Below are 25,428 nucleotides of genomic sequence, written 5' to 3' on the forward strand. Positions count from 1 at the left end.
TGGGGAGATCAGACTTCGGAGATGGCATAACAATCAGTTTAATAAAAGAATGACATGTATGCATTATTATTTGCAAACTTATGCATGAAATCAATCTTACAATCCCAGTCATGTATCCTAGTGAGTTTTCTACCCTATTTGGGTCAGTCATAGATGCAGAGGCAAACCAAGCAAGAAATCATTTCAGGACCAAATGTTTGTCAAGATGTGGAGCTGTTTGCCATTCTTTGAAGCTTATGGATTGGATCCTTTTTCCTTAGAAACAACCATTTCCTCCAAGTTCATGGGATAGCACATATTTGTGTGCAGGCCATTCCAGATGTTGTCTGCAAGTATGGCATTCACTGCCTCAGTTGGGTGGAACTGGTCCCACCATATATGATTGGAAGCATCACTGCAAGCCATCTCTGATGATATGCACATGATCCAACCCCCATACTCACCTAACCCACAGCAAGCATCAGCAGTCACATTGAAACCTGAACCAAGAGTGCAATGCATTAGCATGAAATGGATAGCAGAGACAGATTTCTGGTAAGATAAGGAGATAAAAAAAACTCAGAAAATCCGTCACCATAGCGTCGATGATTCTTTATTATGTCCATGGAGCCTTCAAGCAAATCACAGAATATGATTTTGGAATCAGGAAGCTCTTCGCCGAGCTCCTCGATCATGTATCTCATGACAAAGTTGAACTCCCTAACCATGTCGTTTATCTCTTCAATGCACTCTCCATTCTCACTTCTGTACTCCCACAAGTAGTGAGGAGCACAACCAATAGGTGCCAGCCCCATGACCACCACTTTCCTGACATTCACGGTGTACAGGTTCTGTACCATAAACGTTAATATGTTAGGAAAGTTCTGAAGCCAGCAATACAAAGAAAATTAAACCCCAGTTGATCAGATAGATTCAAAGGTCAGAAACTGGTTCACAGATAGATTCAAAGCTCAGAAACTGGTTCAGGAGTGGTGAGGAAATTTTCATTCCTCTAATTTAACTTGAAAAAATTTGTGTGTACCATAATGGCTAAACATGTAAGTTGGAAAACAAAATGGATGCATGTTCTGGGACAGTTTATGGGCAAAGAAGGATATTTGCGTTGTTATAGAGTTTGCTACTATTTATGAGAATGGCTGTAACCATTGAGAGAAAGCACCAGTCACATCTGGCATTATAACCCCATAAAAACTAGTCAATTTGAAACTTGCTTGGGATCAATTATAATTGTTTATAAAGCTCAGTTTCATTTACTAAGTAATCAGCGTGGGACTTGACGCTGATGACTCTACCTTAATAACTTATCCACTCAATGTGAGTTATTCCTTTTCCCCAACGTGAGATGTCAAAAGCCATGTTGATGTCATGCAGTGGAAAATTACATGCTCGGAAAAATAATATATCAGAAAAACTACCTTGATTTGCAGCTTTATTGTAGATGCTATGAAGTGGTTGAAACTCCACGGCAGGAAGAGGTTTTGCACATTGGATACATTACGGAGATAGTAGTGTATGTAGTCATTAATTCCAATAGAAATGTAGAACACCGAATTCGAGATGAGATCATTTGCACCATGCTCGCCCATACTTAATACAAACTGCTGATAGGTGTCTGTAAACTGCTGAATTTGCTGGGTGAACGAGATGTGTAGACCCTGTTGAATAGAATTTACGATTATCAATGTCTTAAAGAATTAATACTTCAAGCATTCAAATTAATCTTTTCAGCAGGTCATCTGCAAAATCCAAGACGTGGACCTAAATCTTAGATGGAAAGGGACATTTGCTGTTTGGGTTTAGAGAAGCTACAGCAAGAATCTAGAATCTAGTTCTATTTTATTTTTCCCCATGACATGGAGAGCAACAAAAGGCTCTCCCATGCAATTTAATACATCAAAATACTTCATGAACACAAGAACCCAACGTCCCAGAATCATCAACAAGAAATGGGATGCAATTAGAGCTTTAGTTGGGTATATAAGGCTGTTCCTGAATGAATGCTTTTGCAGTTGGGAATTGGACTTTGTATGGAACAGTTTTAAGCCAATTGTTTTATTCACAACACGGTTTATATCTGTGCTGTAATTCAAGATTATCAGCAAACAGAAGTAGTGGAATGCATACCAATTCCGAACCACTTGAGAATATAACCCCAGCACCAGCAGATGCATAATTCACTCCATGGATCATATCTTCCACGCTTCCGGACTGCCCAAGATAACTTGGTACAAAGGGAAGTCCAAGACGCAAAGCTGATTAAAGAATTCGAAACAGAAAAAATCCAAATCAGAAAAATCCTGTACTCCACCCAATCTCATCAAACAAAATCGTTAAATCTTAGAATTTTAACCGTGAATGCCAAGAAAATTAAGAACAATAGGCAGAATTATAAACCGAAACCAAAATACCCGCAAGAACAAAATTCATTATCTTTTATTTCTTTATATCTTTCTCAGCAACCAAATAAAAAGACGCAGAAGGAGACATGAACAAATCAAGAAAACAGCAACATCTCGCAAGACTCGAACACAGCTTTTTACTCTCTCTTTTTTTCTCCATTTACTCGGCAACCAAAAAAAAAATTCTAAAAAAAGACCAATGACTACCAAGATAATCAACTGGGATTCTTCCATTACAGAACCGTCCAGTTGGGCGGTGCGTGTCGAAGTCTCGACCGTAAGGGAGCCGGTCAGCACGTGCAAGCGTGCTGAGGAAATTGTTGGTGCCGCAGTCGACGGAGGAGTCTCCAATGACAAATAATGCAGGGGCCAGAGGAGGGGCGCTTATTGAAGGGGTTAGAGGAATTGAAGTGGATGAAGTGGGTGAACTTGTGGAGCTGATGAAGTTGGCGGAGTTCGGCGAGAGGCCGAACAACTCATGATGGTGTTGGAAAGCTCTTGGTTGTGGGAAAATGGAGGATATGAGGATGGAGACGAGAGAAACAACGAGATTGAGGGCCATTGTTTCACATAAAAGAAAGAAAGAAAGAACGAAGGGGAGCTCTAATGGAGGTTTGGCGGGTAAAATAACGATCGGTGTTTCAAAGTGTCAAAAATACCCTTCTTAAGATCGCTTGGTCGGTTGAGCCTGCTTCAGGGCCTAATGGCCCAAGTCCAATTTAAACTTTAAAGTGGCCCACGATCCAACTTCTTCTATTATTATTATTATTATTATTATTATTTATTTAATGATAAAATATTATTTTTCAACTAAATTTTATCATTTTTAATCATACCAATCGATTTCATATAATTTAATAATAATTTATAAAAATAATTAACCAATAAAGATAAAGAGTAACAGTACTCATTTCAATGATAAAAGAGTAGTTTCATGAACATTTATTTAATAAAAAAATTAATTAATTTCTATTCAAATCTGATTGATGTAATAAACATATCAAAATTGAGCCTAATTCATACTAATTAAGTTGGATCATTTCTGATTGTGATATTTATAAAAGAATAATTATTCTCATAGATCATTATTCACTACCCTATACCTCAAGGCCCACACTCTATAAAAAAAGAAAAAATAAAAAGCTATCAGATATGAGAGTGTGAGAGTGAATAGTGATTGATGTAGAGTAAAATTCTTTATAAAATCTAGTAGGGTCTTTTTTGAAAAATAAAATACTTTCTAAAAACTAAAATATAATAAAATTCAAAGAAATCATTTTGAACAGCACAAGAGTGCTAATATCGTTCAACAAAAAAAGGGAATACCCCATTTCATAATTAATTTTTATTGATGGTTATTAGGATAGGTGCGGCTAACCGTCCATCATATTTAATTACAAAAAAGCACATACTTTGATGAGATTGAACCATGTTAATCCCACCTCCAATCAAACCACGACACGTTTGAACCATCTAGCCGACCATAACTGTTTTCCACCAACGGCCCTTAGAGTAGCTCAGTCGCGTCGTAGTCACCTACACGGTACAGTTTCCATGCAAATTTTATATATATATAGCTTTATTAGTTTCTAACATCTATTTATTATTCTTTTTTTTATTATTATTATTATTATTATTATTATTTTTAATAGTTAAAAAATAAAAAAAGTAACTATTAATAAAGTTCTATATTTTTTAAAATTTTTATTAATACTTAAAGATGTTAAAAATATACTTAAAAAAATAATAAATAAATAAAAATTTTAAATATATTATAAAATAGTAAATGAGTGATAAAAAAATAGTAAACCAATCATTATCCATGTTATAATGTGTGAAAAGTGGTTGTGGAATAGGTTGATGAATTAAATGCTGTGCATTTTTTTTTTAAAGGAATAGGGTTAATCAATAAAATATTAATTTTTTATGTGAATATCATATTTATTAATTTAAAAAAAAAATACACAGAATTTAAACATTCTATCACTGTATAAATATGATTTGTCCAAATGTTTTAAGTTTCGTTTGGTTAGACAGTTCAGATGAAATAAAATGTTTTGTTGAAAGTTAAATAAAATATTATTAGAATATTATTTTTTAATATTATTTTTATTTTAAGATTTAAAAAAATTAAATTATTTCTTATATTTTATATAAAATTTTAAAAAAATATAATAATAAGATGAAATGTATCGAAACCGAGCATATTTTGGGAGCAGCGTTCTTCTCTAATATTTTTTTACTTTCCAACATTTTAGCATGTTGTTATAGCGGCAAACTACACGTATTCAAGAATAGGATCATAAGGATTAAAGTAATGATCTCCTTTATTATAAAAGTTTTTAACTTTTATAGACTTAATTGGTCACGCTCAGTAAAGAGACACGTGTCATATCTTAGCAAAAATGATTTTATCTTTAGAGTTTGATAAACATTGTAGGGAAGGAATTATTATGAATGAAAGTTGTCCTGTTTTAAAAAAAATTAAAAAAAAAAGTAAAGAGACACGTGTCAAATGATACGTCACTAATTATGTATGATTAAATATGATAATATTTAAGATGAAAAATAGTATTGTTTTACGAGTAATACTAGATACAAGTTTCAAATAGATAAATTTTATACAAGTCTTTTATAAAATAATGGGTCTCATTAATAAATAATAATTTTTTTTTATATTTTTCTAAAGTAGAGTCATTTTTTTATAAAAATTTATATAAAATTTATTTATTTAAAATTTATACAAATCATTTCTCTTATTTTATAAGTAAACATTATAGTCCTCGACATGTATTATAGTCCTCATCGTACATATCGCTTGTCAATTGTCATATTTCGTAGCCTCGACTCTTCAAAATTTGATTACCCACCACCTTAATAGTCGGTGCACGAGGCTCACATATCGATATAGTTTGTGTGCTTCTTGTATACCTGCGACATTGTGATTGGTTTAACCCTTTTTTTTTAATCATCTCTTAGTACTTTATCCTTGAATAAAAATTAACATACACCTTTTGGTCTCTCGCCCAAAATTTACTTTCTTTATGCTCTTTACATTTACTTCTCCAACTTATAAAGAGTTAGAATGGTATAATCGGTGCTTTGATGATGAGATGAGATGAGATGAGATGAGATGAAATGAGATATTTTTAAACGGATTAAATAAAATATTATTTTTAATGTTAATATTATTTTAAAATTTAAAAAAATTAAATTTATTATTATATTTTATATAAAAATTTAAAAAATTTATAATAATGAGATAAAATGAGTTGAATTGAGATGATTTTTACATCCAAATGAGTTCTAAAAAGTCATTCTTATCCAACCCCACAAATCAATTTCAGTGCTTATATTTTGTCTACTATTTTACAATATAAGGGACAATCAACGAATTGATGGTGAGAGGTTGTTCCAACATATATGGTGAGTAATAATATGAAGAGAGATACTTCTGGAACTTGTCGAGTTTAATATATGAATATATATGAATTATGAGGCATAATTACATAAGGACCCATGGTCACGTGAATATATATATTTTTTTTCCCTTGATCACATGAAGAATCATGTTAGTGCTGTAATGACCCATAAAGCACTCCATCTTTTGTTGTACACTTTCTCATATTAACAAGTCAACACTATAACTTCTCCCCATAATGTAAACCACTAAAGGAAAACTCATAATAGAGCTTAGCTCCACACCTACTAACTCCTTTTTCATTAGGTGATGCATGATAACGTAAAGAGAAATGTTTTAGTTGTAAAAAGATTCTATAAAAATAAATTTATAAATTAATGTAGTTTGACATGATACGTTAAATTATAAAATTACTTTTATTATAAAATAAATCTGACGTATCATATGAATTCATATCAGTTTGTATATTTACTTTTGTGAGATATATTTGTGTTTGTAACACTTTTTTAATGCAAATGCATTTATCTATGTTATGGACTTCACATCTTTTGATTCCTTGTTGCTTTTTTCTCAAACCCAATCCCAGCGGCACTTTAGAAGTTAGAACCCACATTCAGTGCATGTACTCAGCTATTCCTTTGAGTAAAACCTTCTTTGTGTCCTCTTGTAATGAATAAATTAATAGTGCTAGTTGAGAACAAATATACAGGTAAACCAAGATTTGAAGACATCATTAAGCAAGTCGGTTTCAAACAATTTTACGATTCGAAAAGAAATATATAGTACAAGAAAATTACTTATTTGTGATTAGTTATTTTCAGTGAAAATGATTATTTCCTATCAAAATGAATCTATTTTTATCGTAAATAGTCATTATCGTTACAAATAATCAATCATAAATGCTTGTTTTTCTTGTAGTATATATATAATATATAATATATATAATTCACAAATCTCATTATATTTAATGGTATGGTCCATATTGAGTTTTACAAACAATATTTATTATCATAAAATCTATATATTATATTTATCTCTTTACGAATTATAGACAATATCAAGAAAAAAAAATTATAAAAAATATCAACAACGGCTTCTATTATTTTGAAAAGAGAAAGGTGTTTAAAGTAGTATCCTTATTCGAGGCAACATGAGAGCATGGGGCATGAACAGTCGAGCAAAAAGAGTGGTGATCAATGCTTTTGTAGATTTGCATTATGGATTTGGGGACCCTTTTCTGGTGCCCCCGGCGATGAAATTGGCCCTCGAACCCAACTCAAACCTTCTCTCCTTACAAGCATACAGACAAAACCGAAAGGGTTATGATTTTGAGCAGATGCTTTCTAATTTGAGCAATATGCCCACTCAATCTATTTTATAATATATATTTTAAAATGATGATATTTTTATAAAGTAATGTTATTTTTATAAAATATTTTATTAAACTATCATTTATTTTAAAATATGATTATATAATATGTTGTGAAAAATCATGTATGTTTATTATTTTTCTTTCTAATTTAAATTCAAACTATATATATATATATTACGTATATATGAACATTGTCAGCTGAATAATTTTTTAATATTTAAGTCCTCGTACACTTGTGTCGCACTTCGAAAACTAAAGTCTTATGTACTGTTTCGGACATGAACGTTGCCACAGGCCCACAACAAACAAACACAGGTTAAAAAAAAAAACAAACAGGTTCTTTTCAAGCAAAATTATGAACAGAATAAAGCTAAATTGCGTAAACGCTATACATTGAAAAAGAGTATGATTTATTGTTAAAAGATTAATTTTATTTTATATAGATCTTAAATATTATTTTTATCAAAAAAATGTGATATTTATACATTTTATAATTATAAATATCATTTATCTTATGTATAGACTTTTGAAAATGAACTAATACGAGAAATATTTTAACTACGAAAATATTTAATAAAAATAAATTTATAAAATAATATAAATTGATAAGATATATGAGATTGAAAAATTAATTTTATAATACAATAGATCTAACGTTTCAAAATCACATCAAATTATAAATTTTTATAAAATCTGTTTATAATTATAGGATTTCGCAAATAATATATATTATTAGCTGCATCATTAGATTTGGACAAATAAAGAGGGGCATTTTAGTAACTAAAAATATTGGAATAGCAGCTCCTTCCCTGAAGTTGTAAGTTACAACTTTCTCAGCACTTTCGTAGGAAACAAACCCCCGTTAAAGAAGCAATTAACGTCGTCAACGTGTCCCGGTAGTCGTTGGGTCAAAACGTCTATTAAAGTAAAGCAAACGGCTACAAAACCGCTCCCCTCTCTCTCTCTCTCTCCCCCGGAGACAAGTTTCTCGGACCAGATAACCTCTGCGAAAACCTCGCACCGATGACGCACCAATATCGAAGAATTTTAGAGAAACATTGTCAATTCATCGCCGATTAATCGGCTACCCGTTTTTCTTTTCCCATTTTAAGCACTCATTCTTCGTCCATTTCCCTTCGATTCTTTCCCTCCGGTAAGAATCCACCTTCTCACTCGAGAGATTTTGGTCCCCAAAAAGCGTCGACAAATCCCGTCATGTCCCAGAGTGAGACCCTGAATTGCAAAGCTGATGTTTTCCTCTCTTGGGGTTGGAAAATCTTTCATCTTTGAAGCCAGCCCCAGGAGCTCCAGGAATTTGGCTCCCATTCAGTTTTGGCTTCTGGGGTTTTCATCTCATACCAGTTTCCGTGTTCTCTTGTTATTTTTTGTTTTCCTTTTTTAAAAATTTTTAGAAAGCTGGGTTCTTTGATAGAAACGGCCTCGTTGGGTTTGTAAATATCGATGGATTTATGATAGGTTCGAAAACACTTTTGTAATTTCACTTTGTAAGGAAACAAGAAACAGGCCCCAAGTTTCTTGTCGGTTTTCAGGTTATCGGAACAATGTCTATTGCCGATATTGCTTTGAGTCCGATTCGCGAAGAGCTGGTGAATGCTGCCGGGCATTTTCAAAGCCGACCAGGACCTTGCTCTAGCGAATCAATCCTAATTTTCCTCACTGTCGCCGGCTCTGTGATTCCTATGCATGTGTTGGAGTCCGATTCGATAACGTCAGTGAAACTTAGAATTCAGAAATGTAAAGGGTTTGTAGTGAAGAAGCAGAAGCTAGTTTATGCAGGCAGGGAGTTGGCCCGGAACGACACTCGCATCAAGGACTATGGTGTCACCGGTGGGGATGTTCTGCATTTGGTTCTAAGGCTCTTTGATGTCCTACTCATCACTGTTAGGACCATTTGTGGGAAGGAGTTTGAGTTTCAAGTCGATAGGTATCGAAATGTCCGGTATCTCAAGCAACGTATTGGGAAGGAGAAGGGGAAAGGTTTCGTTAATCTCGAGGATCAAGAACTTTTCTTCAACGGGGAGAAGCTCGACGACCAGGTACTCATTGATGATATATGCAACGACAACGATGCAGTGATTCATTTGGTGGTTCAGAAATCTGCAAAAGTCAGGGCCAAGCATATCGAAAAGGATGTGGAAATTTCGGTTGTAGCAGCAACTGCAGGTGAGGAGAAGGAGAGCGATGACAGAGTTGGAGAAGATAAGCAGCCGGGGCATCTTCAAGTTGTAACGAGGGAGCCACCAGGTATTGATTTTTGGTTGGAACCGATCGTTGTTAATCCCAAAGCAGAATTGCCTTCATTTATTTGGGATATGATTAACTCTGCATTTGCTGGTCTGGAGAAAGGCAATCGACCAATGAGGTCCTCTGAAGGCACTGGAGGAGCTTATTTCATGCAGGATTCATTGGGTCAGGAGTATGTTTCCGTTTTTAAGCCCATTGATGAGGAGCCCATGGCAGTACACAATCCCAGGGGACTACCTGTATCATCAAATGGTGAGGGATTGAAGCGGGGAACAAAGGTAGGAGAAGGAGCATTGAGGGAAGTTGCAGCATATATATTGGATCATCCGAGGAGTGGACCTCGCTCGCTATCAGGTGAAGCGATGGGATTTGCTGGTGTACCCCCTACAACCATGGTTCGCTGCTTGCACAAAGGATTTAACCATCCGGAAGGGTATGAATGTACATCAAAGAATGTTAAGATTGGCTCGTTGCAGTTGTTCATGTCGAACGATGGAAGTTGCGAGGACATTGGTCCCGGGGCTTTCCTGGTGGATGAGGTACATAAGATCAGTGTGCTTGATATTAGAATGGCAAATACTGATAGGCATGCTGGGAACATATTGTTCCGCAAGGGGGAGGAGGGAAACAATGTGCTCATTCCAATTGATCACGGATACTGCCTGCCTGAGAATGTATGTATCTTCCCCCTTTTAGCCATTACTTTCTTATTACTTTTGAAGTTAATCTAGAATTAATAGGTTTCACCTGCAGGCTGCATGCCTTTTTCCTGTTGGTGAAATTCATGGGAATGACCATGAAGGTGGATTTCAGTGTCCGTTTCTTGTTGAAAATATATGTGCATGCTAGAGGTGGCAAAAGTAGGATTTAAGTTGAGTGCATGTATAACAACTGACTGACATAGTAACTAATTTTCGTTTCTGGGATCTTTTTGAACTTTGATTTTTCTGTTGAGTATGTTTTGACCCCATTTTACTCATACTTCCATGGGAAGCAAAAATCAAGAGCATGCACAAACTAGTATCTTTTTTCCTAAGCAGCTTTAGTTCACTTGGATTTGTTTGTAGAATGATTTTTAGGAGCTTTCTTAAATTTGAGATGCAGGTTATTAATACTGAAATAGAAAGATGTGGTACAACTGATGCATCTTCTTGTTATGTGGCAAGTGTTATTACTTGCCAGTGTGATTGACACAAACAAATAGTCATCTTGTTTCACCAAAATTGAAATTATTTAGGTTTTACTTATAAGCCCATTTGTCTCTTCGCAGTTTGAAGACTGCACGTTTGATTGGCTTTACTGGCCACAAGCTCGCAAGCCATACTCTTCTGACACCATTGAGTACATAAATTCACTAGATGCTGAGCAAGATATAGAACTACTGAAATTTCATGGATGGGATATTCCGCATCAGTGTGCCCGCACACTCTGTATATCCACCATGCTTCTGAAGAAAGGAGTGGAGAGAGGTCTCACTCCCTTTGCCATTGGAAGCATCATGTGCAGAGAAACTGTGACGAAGGAATCTGAGATAGAGGAGATTGTTCGTGAAGCAATGGATTCCTTGCTCCCTGGCATGAGCGAGGCTGCATTCTTTGAATCCGTCTCCCAGATTATGGATTCTCACCTCGACAAACTCGCAGACTAATTATCCTTTCATTTGTCAGTATATAGCTATATATGTATGTATTTATCTAATGACTGGTCCTTCTTTTGATGGACTGAATGTCATACAAAATGTGGATGGCCTATCCGTTCTGTGTAAGTCTGAAGCTTCTTTCTTTTTTTCTAACTGCTGTAAACTATTACCTGGGGTTGTATTGGGATGTTGAAAAAAAGTTCCCAGTTATGAATAAGATGTGTTCTGCATGATTGTCTGCAATGCTTTGCAGATTTGATGGGAGCTTAAAATACATTGTACAGACATGCCAACCTTTGATCTTGATTTCTACTACCAAGGGGCTGTTGTTTGGTCTTACAGAGCACTCAAGAGTCAAGTGGCCTAGGCTTATGGCTGTGGTTGTTAAATTAGGTAGCCAACCAATGTAGATGCTTTGCCCTGGAAAGTCACCTTAACTCCTCTCATCTCATCATTACAACTTTTCTAAATTTTCACATAAAATATAATAAACAATTCAACATTTTCAAATCTCAAAACAATAATAATATTAAAAAATAATATTCTAACAATATTTTATTCTACTATTCATAAATCATCTCAACTCATCTTTAAATCTAAATGGGGCCTTTAATGTCATTGAAAGAAAATGGATTCCGAGGACTGGAAGCAAATAAGATTATACAATTTGTAGCGTATATTGTGCTCAGGTTCCACTGCTTGGCGGACTGTCCTATGCACTGGATAGCTTGGAGAGGATTTGCATCTGTGCAGGCTGTGTCTGCATTTGATTTAGCAGAAGAATATCCTTGCCATATGTGTAGCCTGCATATAGTCCATTTTTTTAGCAGATTCTTTGTATTATGATAGGGTAAAGCTATAATTTTGAGTTCTTAACCAGTTTCATTTTGGCCTTGAATATGAAAGGAACTAATGTTGGTGATGCTCCTCAGGTACAGGTTGAAGAACAGCATTTTACATTAATCAATGATTCTCTCCTCAGGTACATTGTAGTGATGACAATGTCGTTTCCTCGGCATCATTGCAACTTAGCAAACTGAACTCTGACGAAGAGTTATTCACTCAAGTGATTTGTGGGCTTCGGTGCCATGCCAAGAGCTCCTGAGTCCGGACTTCCCTGCCATTTGTAATTGTTCACCAACATTCTACCACAAGCCATGCCCCTATTATTTCTTCGATTTCCAAGATAAATGCTTATTCTTCAATAAAGAGCAGGGCGACCCAGAAAGAAAATTGAAGTTGGGGAGCAAAGTTACGAAAATATTTATTTTGGGGGAGGCAAATGTTAATTTTTATAAATTTATTTCATAAAATACACCATTGGTTTTTGTTTATTTTTTATTTTTTATTTATATTTGTTAAAATTTTGAGTGCTATACAATATGGAACGGAGTATTTATAAGTTATCACAACATGTTATGACATTACAATTACTTATATAAACATTAATTTTGAATGACATGGCATCATGTGATAGGTTGAGAATACAACGCTCACCTACTCGTCTTCTGAATAATTAATTACTCACGATGATTCAGGATAAAAGGGGATTAAACTCATGATTCTAAAACCATCCATATCAGTGTCATGTCCTTAAGAATCATAATCTTTACCCACAATGTATCACTTTTTATCAAATTAAGATTTCTCTTATTCAGTAATCCAATTCTAGAGAAAGTCGGATCATATAAATTTTACAGTATTGTATGAAAACTTTTAAAACTGTATAAATTTCTCATAAATATTTAATATCGAGGCTGTGTGAATCTTTGATTCTAAGTTCTAACTGTCTGCCCCCCCAACCGTAGGCCTGAGTGTGTACATAAAAACCACTCTATAAGACAAAATTTGAAGAATCTTAATAAAATCTACGACTTTCTGGGCCTCTGCCTTATAAACAACCCCAACGCAGTGTTCAGACACACTTCCTTGGACCTTAGTCCTTCATCGACTCTCGCTCAGTTACGGATCCTAGTGCTTCGGGAGCTATGAGCAAGCCCCAGAGACCGCGCTCCGGCCGTACAAATCTTGCTTCGTGCATAGTCGCCACTATTTTCTTGATCTTTGTCGTCATCATCGTCCTCATCGTCTACTTCACTGTCTTCAAGCCCCACGACCCCAAGATCTCCGTTATCGCTGTCCAGCTCCCCTCCTTCACCCTCTCTAACTCCACCGTCAGCTTCACCTTCTCCCAGTACGTCGCCGTCCGAAACCCCAACCGGGCCGACTTCTCCCACTACGACAGCACTCTCCAGCTCCTCTACTCCGGCAGCCAGGTCGGGTTTATGTTCATCCCAGCCGGAAAGATCGAGGCCGGAAGGACCGAGTACATGACCGCCACCTTTGCCGTCCAGTCCTTCCCGTTGACGGCTCCGCAGACGGTTGGCGTCTTGGGGCCCTCGTTCCCCGGCAGCGGCGGTGGGGGAGGGATCCGGATCGGGCCCACCATGGAGATTGAGTCGCGGATGGAGATGGCGGGTCGGGTCCGAGTCCTGCATTTCTTCACGCACCACGTGGATACTAAGACTGACTGCAAAGTCGTCATTGCTGTGAGTGATGGATCCGTCTTGGGTTTCCACTGCTAACAGTACCTTCATCTTCTTCTTCTTCTTCTTTCTGTTGTAATTGTAGGATTTTTATTTTTTTGGTATTTGGGAAACCGGGTTGGTAGTATTTACGGGTCAAATTGTTTAGAAAAAAGTGTATAAAAAACTCATTTTCTGATGGAAAAACACTTGCAATTTGTGCTTTCAGCTAGTAGTAGTAGTAGGTCTTGATCTTTCAGTTTCTTTTATAAACGGTGTCAAAAATCAAAATTGAGCTATGGGGAACAGTTTTGGTGGGTAGTCTTCCAATTTGGGTGTAGTGAACAGTTTCAAAAGGCCAGTTCTAAATATCATAATTTGGTGCAGAAAGGAAGCTGCACCGAGAAGTGGGAAAGCTCTGTGCTTTCGCTTTTGCTTTTATTGGGATTAATTGGGCGGTAAGTAAAGTTAGATGCCATAATTACCAGTTTTATTAGGCTAAAGACTCGGAGACCCAGAATTTGATCTGAGTTTAGTGAGAGAGAGAGAGAGATCGCTAAAATTTCCTATGATTATAGTGAAGGTGGTGATAGTGAGGGAGGACGCCCACACAGGAGAGAGTAAAAAATACAAGGACCGGATCCCAAGTTTCCCTTGTCTTTGCCGTTTGGCCCCATCAAATTAAAAAAAAAAAAATGATAAAACTTTAACCTGGGCTCCAATTATTTATTGGCTGACTTAAGCGGGCGGCAGAGTGGCCCGCTATAGTTTAAATGTTTTTTTTTTTTTTTTTGAACATATTTAAATCTATAGTTTAAATGTGTGTTTTTTTTTTTTAACATATTTAAATATTTTTAAAAAATAAAAAAATACACTAATATATTAAAAATTACTTTTTAATCATTAAATAAAAAATAAAAACTAAAAAAAAATTAAATATACAAGTAGCGAAAATGAGTGGACAAACTAGAATTTTCCTAAACTTAATGCTGTGGTAAACGATGATATCACCACTCAGGTAAAGGAAAAGTTACTTTACTCACCAATTGTTATCGCTTTATTTGACCGTTCAGGAATTTTTTATTTTATTTTATTTTATTTTTATTTAATAATTAAAAAAATGATTTTAAGTATATTAGTATATTTTTTTATTTTTTAAAAAATATTAAAATATATTAAAAACTATAAATAAAAAAATTTAAAAAAAAAATATTTATAAAAATAATTAGCAGTCAAGTAGAGTGGTCTGGCGGCAGAGCCCGACTTTCAGGTAAAACCGTAAAACTGTAAAAGCCCCAATCATCGACCACGAAACTCACGCTGCGGTGCTGCCATCCTTGCCTTGCCTCCTCCCCCTCCCAATCTCACTTTCCTTGAACAAGGCCGCATTTTACGCGTCTTTTCTGACCATTGAATACAATGCAAGTCCATTCACGAAGAGTAGTGTCTTTTTGAATTTCGAACGTCCTGAACAATAATATTCAATAATAAATATTAATAATATTTTTAATTAAAAGAAATAAGATTTGAAGAACGCAATAGTAATAGAAATAATGATAAGGTTTCTATCATATTACTATCTATTTATTATTTTTTTTGTATTTAATTTTTTTTATTTTACTTAATTATTAAGAAAGTGAGTATTAGTAAAGTTATATATATTTTTAATTTTTTCTTAATGATTAAGGATGTTAAAAAAAATAAAAAAAAATTTGAAATGAACTTGAGTAATAAATGGATTACTATAGGGTAATCCATGGTAATAATCGTCTTAAAATTGTTGGAGAACGCGATGCAAGTCGCCCAAAGCCGTGCATGGACTATCTGCTGCTCTATTACTTCGGCGGTTGGCCTTCAGCAAGTGTGAGTCCTGCTGTCATCACACCCATTGCATATCAATTACTTAAGGGGCTCCCTTACATGTAGAGGGATCGAGATATTCCAAAATTCAAGCTCCAGCTCCTATATATGTCTATCTTCAGAACGCTAGTACAAAATTGGCTTCAAACCTCTAATTACGTTTAAATGTCGGAAAACTGCAAACTACCATTGATTTTCTCTAAAACGTTACAAGAATTTTGGAGGGAAAAAAAAAACATCTTGTGAACTAGGAGACCAGATCGACAATCAAAGATTTTCAAGAGGCTCAAAGATACTCTTAAGGATGTTTTACACAGACACATGAATTTCCAGATCGAATGCTAACACAAGCACTGAGTTAATGGAAACGGTATGGAACATATGATGCATTCCTATATAATGTTGAATTTATAGAGACAGTGAATAATTTCCCCTAGCAATCGACGACGACAATCAGCTCTTGCAAATTTCATAAACCCCCTTCTCCTCCTGTATGTACGACTAGCTCACATCTACTCATACTTCTCGTACAAAGAGAGTAGATGATGCTTGTACTGCTCTACTTGGACCATGCAACTGCATCGATTTCTGCCTGTGCAGCCCTGTACAACTCCAGCCTCTTTGCAAGAGCGGTACGTCGCTCCATGACGGCTGGGTCCTCATTTAACAACGATGACAACCGCTTGGGCTGCACATAGAATTTTAGAGTCGATAAGCATTCATCAATTGCACTCAATAAAAGATCAATTTCACCACGAAATTTGTGATAGAGACGCAAAGAGAGATCGATTCCCACCTCCATTTTACCCAAGTCAGTGAAAAAATGGTCAAGTAGGCTTCTTTTGGCCTCCCGTACTTGACAATAAACAATGGACTTCGGAATAGAGTTCCGCAAACTTGCACAGACCAGATTGACGTAAGACAAAACAGTTGTCCCTGTTTATACATGGTGCAAAGAGAATTCTCATAATCAGATTTTTTTAATGTTATTTACCACAATATCAGCCCGAGATTGTGAATGATGAATCATATAAATTGGCAAAGAGAAGAGGTAAGACGGCTAAATTTCATTAGCAAGACTCACCAATTCGCCTAAGATATGAATCATTGTATCTGTCAAAAATTGAATGCGTTGGGTTGCCACCCTTCTCAACATCTTGGGGAAGCTTCCGAAAGAAATCAACTGTCAAGTAACTACACTCCATATCAACTAGCTGAAGTGTTGCTTTTTTGCTTTCCTCCCTCATTCGGTCAAGTGATTCAATAGCTGCATTTCCAACCTCTACTCTGAGGCCTGGGTACTGCTTCAACTCCTGTGAGTCCAGCAAACTTACACTTACAAAACAGCTTCAAAACTTAAAAACCTAAAACCCAGAGAAGGGCACCTATTGTCTTTTTCACACAATCGGAAAGATATGAAGAAAACCTTTTTCTGACTTAAATTTTTTAAAAAGACCAATTGCAATTTTTTATGAGCTTGAAACCAAATGATGAAAAAATTAAAATATATTCTTGAGCTAGGTGTGGAAGCATGTATGTGAGGGTGGGTGTGCATGCATGCACATGAAGTCCTCAATTGCGGCCTGGGAAAAAGAAATTGTCAAACCTCAAATTCTAAATTGTACAATGTGCAAAAACTTAGATCAGCCGTTAACTGTTCCCATACATTTTTTTTCCAGTTAGCACTTCCGGTATTTCAAAAAAAATCATCTAGGTGGACTCATCACACAACTTTAAGAAATTAGAAACACAGAGGACAAATACGATGGAGGCAATAAAATATGGTGGGGTCAGGAACATACTAGAGTTTCACTGACAGCCTTGTGAATTAGATCTTTCAGCAAGGCATGAACCTGTAATCATGAAAAACAAAAATGACTCCTCATAACCATAACACAAGTAGCATGATTTAGCAAGGACTCGGAATTTAAATATAAAGGAATTCAAAAAGTCTATAGGTATAATACTTCAGGTAAAGTTCTGCATTATATACAAATCCACTGGGTTGGCTTTTCTTAACCCAAAAATGGGACCAAACGTCCTCTGTCACCATTCTGTTCCATCTAGATTTTATATTTCCATGCAACAGTAAATTGAACTATTGGGAGAAAATGATACACAATACACAAATGGGCAAGCCCATCTACCAAGGGTGAACGGTAACCTTTCTCTGATTGTTTTATGATAGGGTCGATACTGCGAGAAAACATTGAAAAACAGGCTTTGATAGGTGTGACAAAAACATCAAATTGGCATACATCCTAGACTGTGATTGATGGTGATACTAACAGAATCCTCAGACCATTTTTAAAGGGTCTGCATTCAGATGGATGGTTATAATAAGTGGACCAAAATGGTTTTATCTACGTGTGAATGCACAGAGGGGAAAAAAACAAACAGAAAGAAGATGCGATTATAAAAGGACATTAAACAAATGTCAAATGGAGTTTTTGGATGCTTAATGCATTCTTCTCCTAAATTTCAGTGCATACCGCATCAACAGCTGCTTCGGCAGGACCTCTGATGGTAACTATAGTAGATTCTATGAGGCGACGATATCCTTGTTCAGGAGCTATTAAATGAGGCTGGTACCCATCAGCTTCAGTTATAATCTTCCGTATATTTTCCATTGCAAGTTGTTTGTCAAACTGCAACCTTTTCAGAGCAGCAGGAAGCTGGTTATCAAAAACATTGTAAATTTTGTCACCACCAGGACGCCTGTTGACAACAATGAACAAAACAAATTAGATTTATTTTACAACGAGGATATTACACAGTGAAGCCACGCTGTGAAAAGTTTGGGGAGCTACTGTCCGTATCGAGGAATGTGATGAAAGTATAAAACTTACACGCCATCAAGATGTTCTTTGTATATTTGATCAAAAGCACGACAAATCTCCATAACCATGTACAACTTTCCCTGCATGTCATAAGCAATTACTAACTAGCAAACCTGCAGAATTAAGGATCTCCTACGAGTGAAGAGGTATAATGTCACTCCAAAAGAAAAACAACATACCATTCTCTGTTTCTCCCCCAACCCTTGTGAAAAGTACAAGAGAAAGGGATTTTTTCTTTTTTTTTTTTTGGGGGGGGGGGGGGGGGGGGGGGGGGGGGGGGGGGGGGGGGGGGGGGGGGGGGGGGGGGGGGGGGGGGGGGAGCCTTATTATTTATTTGATGTAAAAGTAGCTGCACATTTTTAAAAGACAAAAAAGCCAAACAAAGTAAAAAAGATCGAACTCACTCCAGCATCTGCAGCAATGGGCTTTCCAAGACGACTCAGCTCAGTTTCAAGTTCAGCAACTGTTTTGTTAATAAGGGACTGGATACCCGGAATTCTGGACTTGATTACAGTTTCTAAATGCTGAAATATTAACCATTTGATTATGTCATCAAATGCATTAGTAGGAAAAAAGCACGATAAATATATCAAAACTAAAGTTGCTACAATTTTTCCAAGAAAATAACTAAAAGGGAAAGAATATTGATTAGCCCACCTTTGAAAGCATCTTAGCTAGATGCTCAGAACCCATTCTATGAGCTAGGTGCTTGTATTCTGGGGTACTAGAGAAATATTCACGCTCTCTACGCCGAGCAGCAATCATGTCAACATTCTTGTTAATATCCGCTTGTGAGCGATTCACGACACCAACCCAAGGAAATTTCAGCCGATAAGATTTCCCTTCTAACATCTAAGCATCCAAAAGAAATGTGACTCAAGATACAAAAGCATTGACAGATATGATGCACATAAGCAGCACTTGGAATCCCATTCCACCAATCTTAACCAAGAAAACATTCCAGAAGATCATAACTTTATCGAACAAGCTCATCTTTTCCTTTTTAATGTAAGAATATGCCGAAACAGTACAAATCATTGTGTTATGGATCAAATCAACTTACATCCACCGCATCAGTACCCTTATCCATAAGATCAATCTTTGTCAACACTCCGAGTGTTCTCTCCCCTGCAAAATGAAAACAGTAAATAAGAACTAGAACCTCAAAAGACCCTCAGCTATTCATAATCGAGCAATCATGCTGTCAAGGTGGTCACCAATACAAAGTTCAAAGAACCATTTGTCATAGCATATGGTGATGATAACACTTGTAGCTTTGAAGGCACCCATCGGGGCATGTACGAGGTGTGGAAAACAAAAAGAAGAAAAGATGATACTGCCTAAAGAAACAATATTGAAGTTACCTGTAGGATCTACTTCCCGTGAAATTTTGATTGCATCAGATGTAGCAAGATCTTGATTGGCAGGTGAAATGGCTAGAATTATACAGTTGGGCTGCATAAAAAGCACAACAAACAAACAATAGAATAACATAGAAACTTTACTTTCACAAATCATAAAAAGGGACAGGAAAAAATTAAAAAAGAATGATTTTACTCTAAATGGTGATTAATCATTGTTCATGGAGATTTACCCAAGAATAGACAAGCAAAATACAGGAGCCAAATTGATCGACACAAGATTATTTAAATAAAGAACAAAGGGTCTACATAGAATGGGAAAGAAGTACGAAAGAAGAGAAGAGTCTCTGGTTTCCTAGAAATTGAGTATTCAAAAGAGTTGTATGCTGCACTTAGGAAGGATGAATCACTCCTGAACTAAACTCTTCGAGAAGTTAACATCTTCTGGTAAATGTGATGCTAGAAAAGTATTGGTAGGAGCGCTACACTTACATAACCGAGCTAAATAGATAAGGAAAATAAAGTACCATTTCAGTCTTAAATTTGTCTTTATTTTCCCCTATGATCAGAGATGAAGGCAAATGCAAAAGAGGAAAGAAATTTAAATCATCTGCAGCTACATATTCACAATTTTGAGGGCCTGGAAAAATCTTTTAGGCAGGTTGCTCGGACTCCACAAAGTTTGCTGGAGTCCCAAGATAATAATGAAACATAAACCTAAATATTGTTCAGAGATTAAAAAACATAAATGTAATCTAACAAATTACTTAGATTAATACTTTCAAAGATTGGTTATTTCCACAGACCAAAAAATCCAATAACTGTTACAAATATTACCTTCTCGATGTAGGAGCGAACCATATTCTCAATGTCATGCACAATACTCTCAGGTTGACCCTCTATAACACCCAGGAAAGTGTTAGATATAATACTCTAAAGTATGGACAAAACAAAATTAGGCTTGTTTGTTGCAAAGAAAGCCAAGAAAAATAAAGGAAAGTTAAAAGATTCCAACCAAAAGATGAGTCAGCCAAAGCATTCCACAAAACTCAGTTTTTCATAAGTACGAAACTAAATATGAGGCCTTGAGGGCTTCAAATTTACTCTCCTTTCATTTTCCTTGTGCGTCTCAGTAATAGAATGAAAAGTGACAGTGGAGAATGTTAGTAAATGACTCACACGAAAAATTAAGAGACATGTAACTTACCAACAGCTACTTTCGTAAGCCCAGGAAGGTCAATGAGTGTCAAGTTAACAACTGCCAAAAGAAACCAGATCATAAAAATCAAGAAATCAGAATAAATAAATAACTAAATAAAAAAGGGTATAAAACTTTCACTGTGGTGCCACTGAACATTCATTAATTAAATAAAGTTTGCTCCAGATCTTTCAATCCAACACCCCCACCCCCCCCCCCCCCCCCCCACCCCCCACCCCCCGAACCACAAAAAAAAAAGAAAGAAAAGAGGGGGTTCCAAATGCAATCTGAAGCAATGGGCATTATACTTAATGACTTGAAGATAACACAAGAATAAAACCTATGATAGACTTTGACTCAACAGAAGATATGAGTCCGCTAGGGGCAAAAGGTGTCATAAAACTCAATTTTTGCGACAAAGCAATTTTCAGTAGACATGAAATTGCATTTTGCCAAAAAACGTAAATGAAGATGATTTCTAAATAAAAACTTGCAACAATGACACTGAACAAAATAAAGATAATGGCGTCAATGGACATTTTAAGGAAACCAAAACTACAATCTTCACTCCAACATGAATTTTAAATTCAACTAACCTCATTCAGACTAGCAAGTACAATATTTTCTTAGATAACAGAGCAATATTCATTAAAAAGCCACTGGAGAGTTGTTGGCAGTTCGCACTTGGGCAAAGATGACTGACATATAACCACACACAGAAGAATGAAGATGAGCCCAAATTTTCCAATTGATGGCCCATATTTTGTATCTAGGTCTATATTAAAACCACATTAGAACAATTTTCATGAACACAAATAATACATTCATTCAGGCAGAGTCAAGCAAGAAACAACCAAAAGAAATTTGGGATCCCTATCTTACCATTAGGAGAATATATACTGAGATGAATTGGAACACTGGAGATTTGCTTGGAACGGCCAGTCTCTCGATCAGTCTCATCTTGAATCTCCTTCCGTACAGCAGCTGATCAATATGAATAATGAGAATGTGTAAAGTGAAACAATATTGTAATTAGATGCATTGCTCTCCCTTCCTCTCTCTCTCTTACTCCCCATTAGTGGTTTGTGCGCATGTGTTCTGTCTGCATATTATGATACAACATATTGTTGTGCACCAAGGACGGTGATTAATTTATCTTTTTTACAGTGGCATTCTCATCTATCAGAACCAATCCGTAAATTTAAAAACATGAATGATGTAACAGAAAATTATAAATGTACCAAAATCAGTGAATCTTTTCCTTGGAAGGTGGAGAAACTCTGCATATTCTCTGCTTCCTTCCTCACTCTTATGGAGCTGCAAGACAAGTGGGCGCCGAGTAACAATCCCTGCATATAATGTTCACCATTATTGTGCCAATATTCATGAAAATCAGAAAAACCAAGTCTATCCAAGAGCATTGATGCCATAATTTACCAGATCCACGTGGTAAAAAGTCCTTTCCAACAATGCTCTCCAACACGGACGACTTCCCTGAGCTCTGTGAGACAATAAAAGGCAGAATGAAACTATAACTTTTGCTCAGGCATCGAAATATCACGTTTAAAGTAAATGTGTTTGAAATCATTAAGATCTTTTCCTATTCATTCAAATAGCATCCTCCTAACTCATCATATTTCACGCAATACTTACAAGATGATTATCAAGTGCATAAGCTTACAGACTCAAATATAACTCATATGTTAATTTCTAAATGAGCTTAAATTACTCATTAACCATAGATTTTAAGTAATATCGAGCCGCAAACCTTACTTATGGCTCTACTGCAATATGTCAAAGGAAAGCACCAAGAATTGAGTGGTTACATAAATATTATCCTCAAATCGTTCACTATCGCCCAGACAACGACGAATACTGAAGACGGAGGACTAAAATAGATATTTAAAACTCAAAAGCCATACTGAATTGGGATCGTTATATGCCTATCATAGTTGTATTGTTCAAAACCCAACCAATAAAGGAAAATTTCTTTGTTTGATTTCCAGGTAGATATAATTAAATCTTGTTATATTAAACACGAAATTTAATTTATGCAGCTTGGTTAATAGAACAAAAGTTGCAGTAAGATCCCTGAGAAATTAAAGCACACGAACAGACTTGCGTGAACCGATATCGAATCCTTCAAAACCAATTGCCAGATAAGTACTTTTCACAAATACCTTACAGATTTGATAAACATCAGCTAAGTTCACCAGCCGAAGCTCTTTCTATAAGCAAATAAATAAAGAGGAGGAGAGAGAGGGAGATCGGGAGCTGACCTGACCACCGACAACGGCAATCGCGGGGAGGGAGTCCCATAGAGTGGGCAATGCACTGGCTTCGCCGTAGTCACCGAGAGCGGTGCAAGCTCTCTGAATTTTGTTGACCAAAGAGATCAAGTTCTCCATTCCTGATCGGACCCGAGCCTCTCACAGCGGCGTCAGATTCAGATCCACGGATCCGACGTCCAGAGAGAGAGCGGGGAGGGAGGGATCTGAGGAAATGATAAGCCGGCTCTCAGAGAGAGAGAGAGAGAGAGAGAGAGAGAGAGAGAGAGAGTTGAATGGATGTGTGCGTTTGAAGTTTAGTGAAGGAGGTTGGGCTATGAAGCGCGTATTTGAATGAGCAAGTTCAGAATTTTAGTAGTATAATAGAAGAAACGTTTGGAATTTAAAGAGACTCGGCCCCTAACTTCAAGAGAACCACTAAACCAGACGGTGACCGGGCACGAGTCAAGCCCAGCTGTTATACGCAGGGAAATACGGTCGTCTTTTGGGCGCCACACGGCCGTTGGATTTGCCACATGGACAGAACAAATTGCCGTTTGAGCAAGAGCTCACTTGGCTGCCATTACCGGATATCTACAATTATAATAGTACATGGAAATAATATTCCTTTCTTCTTCTTTTTTAATTGAAGTTATAGAGTTTATTTAACATATAATATATAAATTTTTTTACATTTTATAGTATCTGAAAAATCAAAAAATATTTTAGATTTTATAATACTAACTTTTCACAACATAATGATCAAAATGAAATTATAAAAAATAAAATAAAAATTGCAAGCCTATATTTGACACATCAACTCATCAACACATAAAAGAATTGTAGGAAGATAATATTAAGAGAAAATATATTTACAATCGTGAATTGTGTAACCGTTACGTAATCACTTTAAAAAAATGAATAAAATATGAAACTTACATGAAAAAATTAATTTTTTTAATAATAGATTCTACTCTTTTTTTAAAATGATTATGCGATATTTATACACTACACAATTATATATAAAATTATTCATATATTTATCATTTTACATGATGTACAAGTGAGCTTAATTTTTAGGTTGATAGATGTGCGCATTGAATGACTCCTATTAACATGTCTATATACTTTTCGCTCTTACCATTCATTTGGTGCCTCGCAAAAGTTGAACTACTATTTAAATGAATAAAAATGGCCCACCATCTTTCCAAGTGGGAGACGCGCAAACGGCACATTTGCCATTGCTTTGGCAATGTCAATGAAGTCCTCCAAGGAAGGCTCATAGTTAATGGATTCCAACGTTTGTCTCCACTTAAGATTTTCAAATCAGCATTTAAATGTTTTTTTTTTTTTCAAACTAGTACATCATTCATAAAATGCCTTAAGGAATCTCGTAACCAAGATTTACTATTGCAAAACTCATATTCTATTTTTCTCTATTTTCTCTTCAATCAATTCACTCTTTAGACTGTGTTTGAGTACTGAAGCGATCTCAAATAATCTGTGTTGATAAGTGAATAGTAATATTTTATAAGTCTCATTCAAATATATTTAAATGTATAAAATAAGTTGAAATATAACTAAGGTGTAAAAAGTACTCCCTGGTATGAAATCTCAGTCATTGAAGCCCAATGTGTCCAACGGTCATTACAATTCAAAATTTAAAAAATGTTCCAATCTTCTCCTAAAAACAAAGCATGAGTAATGACCCACCAGCTCCGGTTATCATAGTGGAACTTATTGTCCCATTAAAACATGAAACAGTTGTTGTTGCCGTTCTAGTCAACTATCTAAACGTCAAAAGACCCGGACCCACTCTCCAGTTTGGTCATGTTGTTGTTCCAGCATCCTGAACGAGGGGCCCCGCAGATTAAGGTGAATTTCAACTTATCTCAACTCATTACTATAATTTTTTTAAATTTTAACATAAAATATAATAAATAATTTAATTTTTTTCAAATTTTAAAATAATAATAATAATAAATAAATAATATTCTAATAATATTTTATTATCTCAACGCAACTCAACTCTGTTCAACATCTAAACACAACTTAAAACGTCAAAATGCCAATCACACACTTTGCGATGTGATATTTTCACGTAAGTTCAAGATTTATTTTAATTTTTTTTTTAAAGAGTGCGTAAACTAACACACTTCAAGACTATATAACTTATTTCCTTACTTCATAAAGTTTGTGCGAGACATACAAGTGTGATTACAATGTTATAAACTTGCACAAACCATTTAGATTACAATGTTATGGTTGCAAGCCAAGAGAC

The 25,428-nt window shown here is 35.7% G+C and overlaps 4 protein-coding genes across 5 annotated transcripts; 2 read left to right on the plus strand and 2 right to left on the minus strand.

Moving 5' to 3' along the window:
- Nucleotides 1-3,005, minus strand: LOC121237728 (GDSL esterase/lipase 7). Its single transcript, XM_041134587.1, has 5 exons — nt 2,607-3,005; nt 2,125-2,252; nt 1,416-1,655; nt 575-830; nt 1-479 (listed from the first exon to the last, which is right to left on the minus strand). The coding sequence occupies exons 1-5, from the start codon at nt 2,959-2,961 to the stop codon at nt 235-237; spliced, it is 1,224 nt and encodes a 407-aa protein (XP_040990521.1). The 5' UTR covers nt 2,962-3,005; the 3' UTR covers nt 1-234.
- A 5,073-nt stretch (nt 3,006-8,078) lies between these two features.
- LOC121237331 (phosphatidylinositol 4-kinase gamma 2-like) lies at nt 8,079-11,339 on the plus strand. Of its 2 annotated transcripts, XM_041134029.1 has the most exons (3): nt 8,079-9,457; nt 9,560-10,131; nt 10,728-11,339. In XM_041134029.1, the coding sequence occupies exons 1-3, from the start codon at nt 8,755-8,757 to the stop codon at nt 11,103-11,105; spliced, it is 1,653 nt and encodes a 550-aa protein (XP_040989963.1). In that variant the 5' UTR covers nt 8,079-8,754; the 3' UTR covers nt 11,106-11,339. The 2 variants fall into 2 exon arrangements, with proteins under 2 accessions (XP_040989963.1, XP_040989962.1); XM_041134028.1 differs by having other exon boundaries at nt 8,083-10,131.
- Nucleotides 11,340-12,882: 1,543 nt separating this feature from the next.
- LOC121236823 lies at nt 12,883-13,822 on the plus strand. The gene has a single exon (XM_041133292.1). It carries the CDS (start codon nt 13,085-13,087, stop codon nt 13,679-13,681), a length of 597 nt encoding a protein of 198 aa, XP_040989226.1. The 5' UTR covers nt 12,883-13,084; the 3' UTR covers nt 13,682-13,822.
- Nucleotides 13,823-15,647: 1,825 nt separating this feature from the next.
- Nucleotides 15,648-23,564, minus strand: LOC121236822 (dynamin-related protein 5A). The gene is made up of 16 exons (XM_041133291.1): nt 23,160-23,564; nt 22,318-22,381; nt 22,122-22,229; nt 21,763-21,864; nt 20,890-20,940; nt 20,520-20,581; nt 19,686-19,776; nt 19,385-19,449; nt 18,979-19,173; nt 18,726-18,845; nt 18,331-18,401; nt 17,974-18,199; nt 17,284-17,334; nt 16,566-16,794; nt 16,278-16,417; nt 15,648-16,169 (listed from the first exon to the last, which is right to left on the minus strand). The coding sequence occupies exons 1-16, from the start codon at nt 23,286-23,288 to the stop codon at nt 16,041-16,043; spliced, it is 1,833 nt and encodes a 610-aa protein (XP_040989225.1). The 5' UTR covers nt 23,289-23,564; the 3' UTR covers nt 15,648-16,040.
- Between the last annotated feature and the right edge of the window lie 1,864 nt (nt 23,565-25,428).

Source organism: Juglans microcarpa x Juglans regia, chromosome 6S (assembly GCF_004785595.1).
Source record: "Juglans microcarpa x Juglans regia isolate MS1-56 chromosome 6S, Jm3101_v1.0, whole genome shotgun sequence".
NCBI lineage: Eukaryota > Viridiplantae > Streptophyta > Magnoliopsida > Fagales > Juglandaceae > Juglans > Juglans microcarpa x Juglans regia.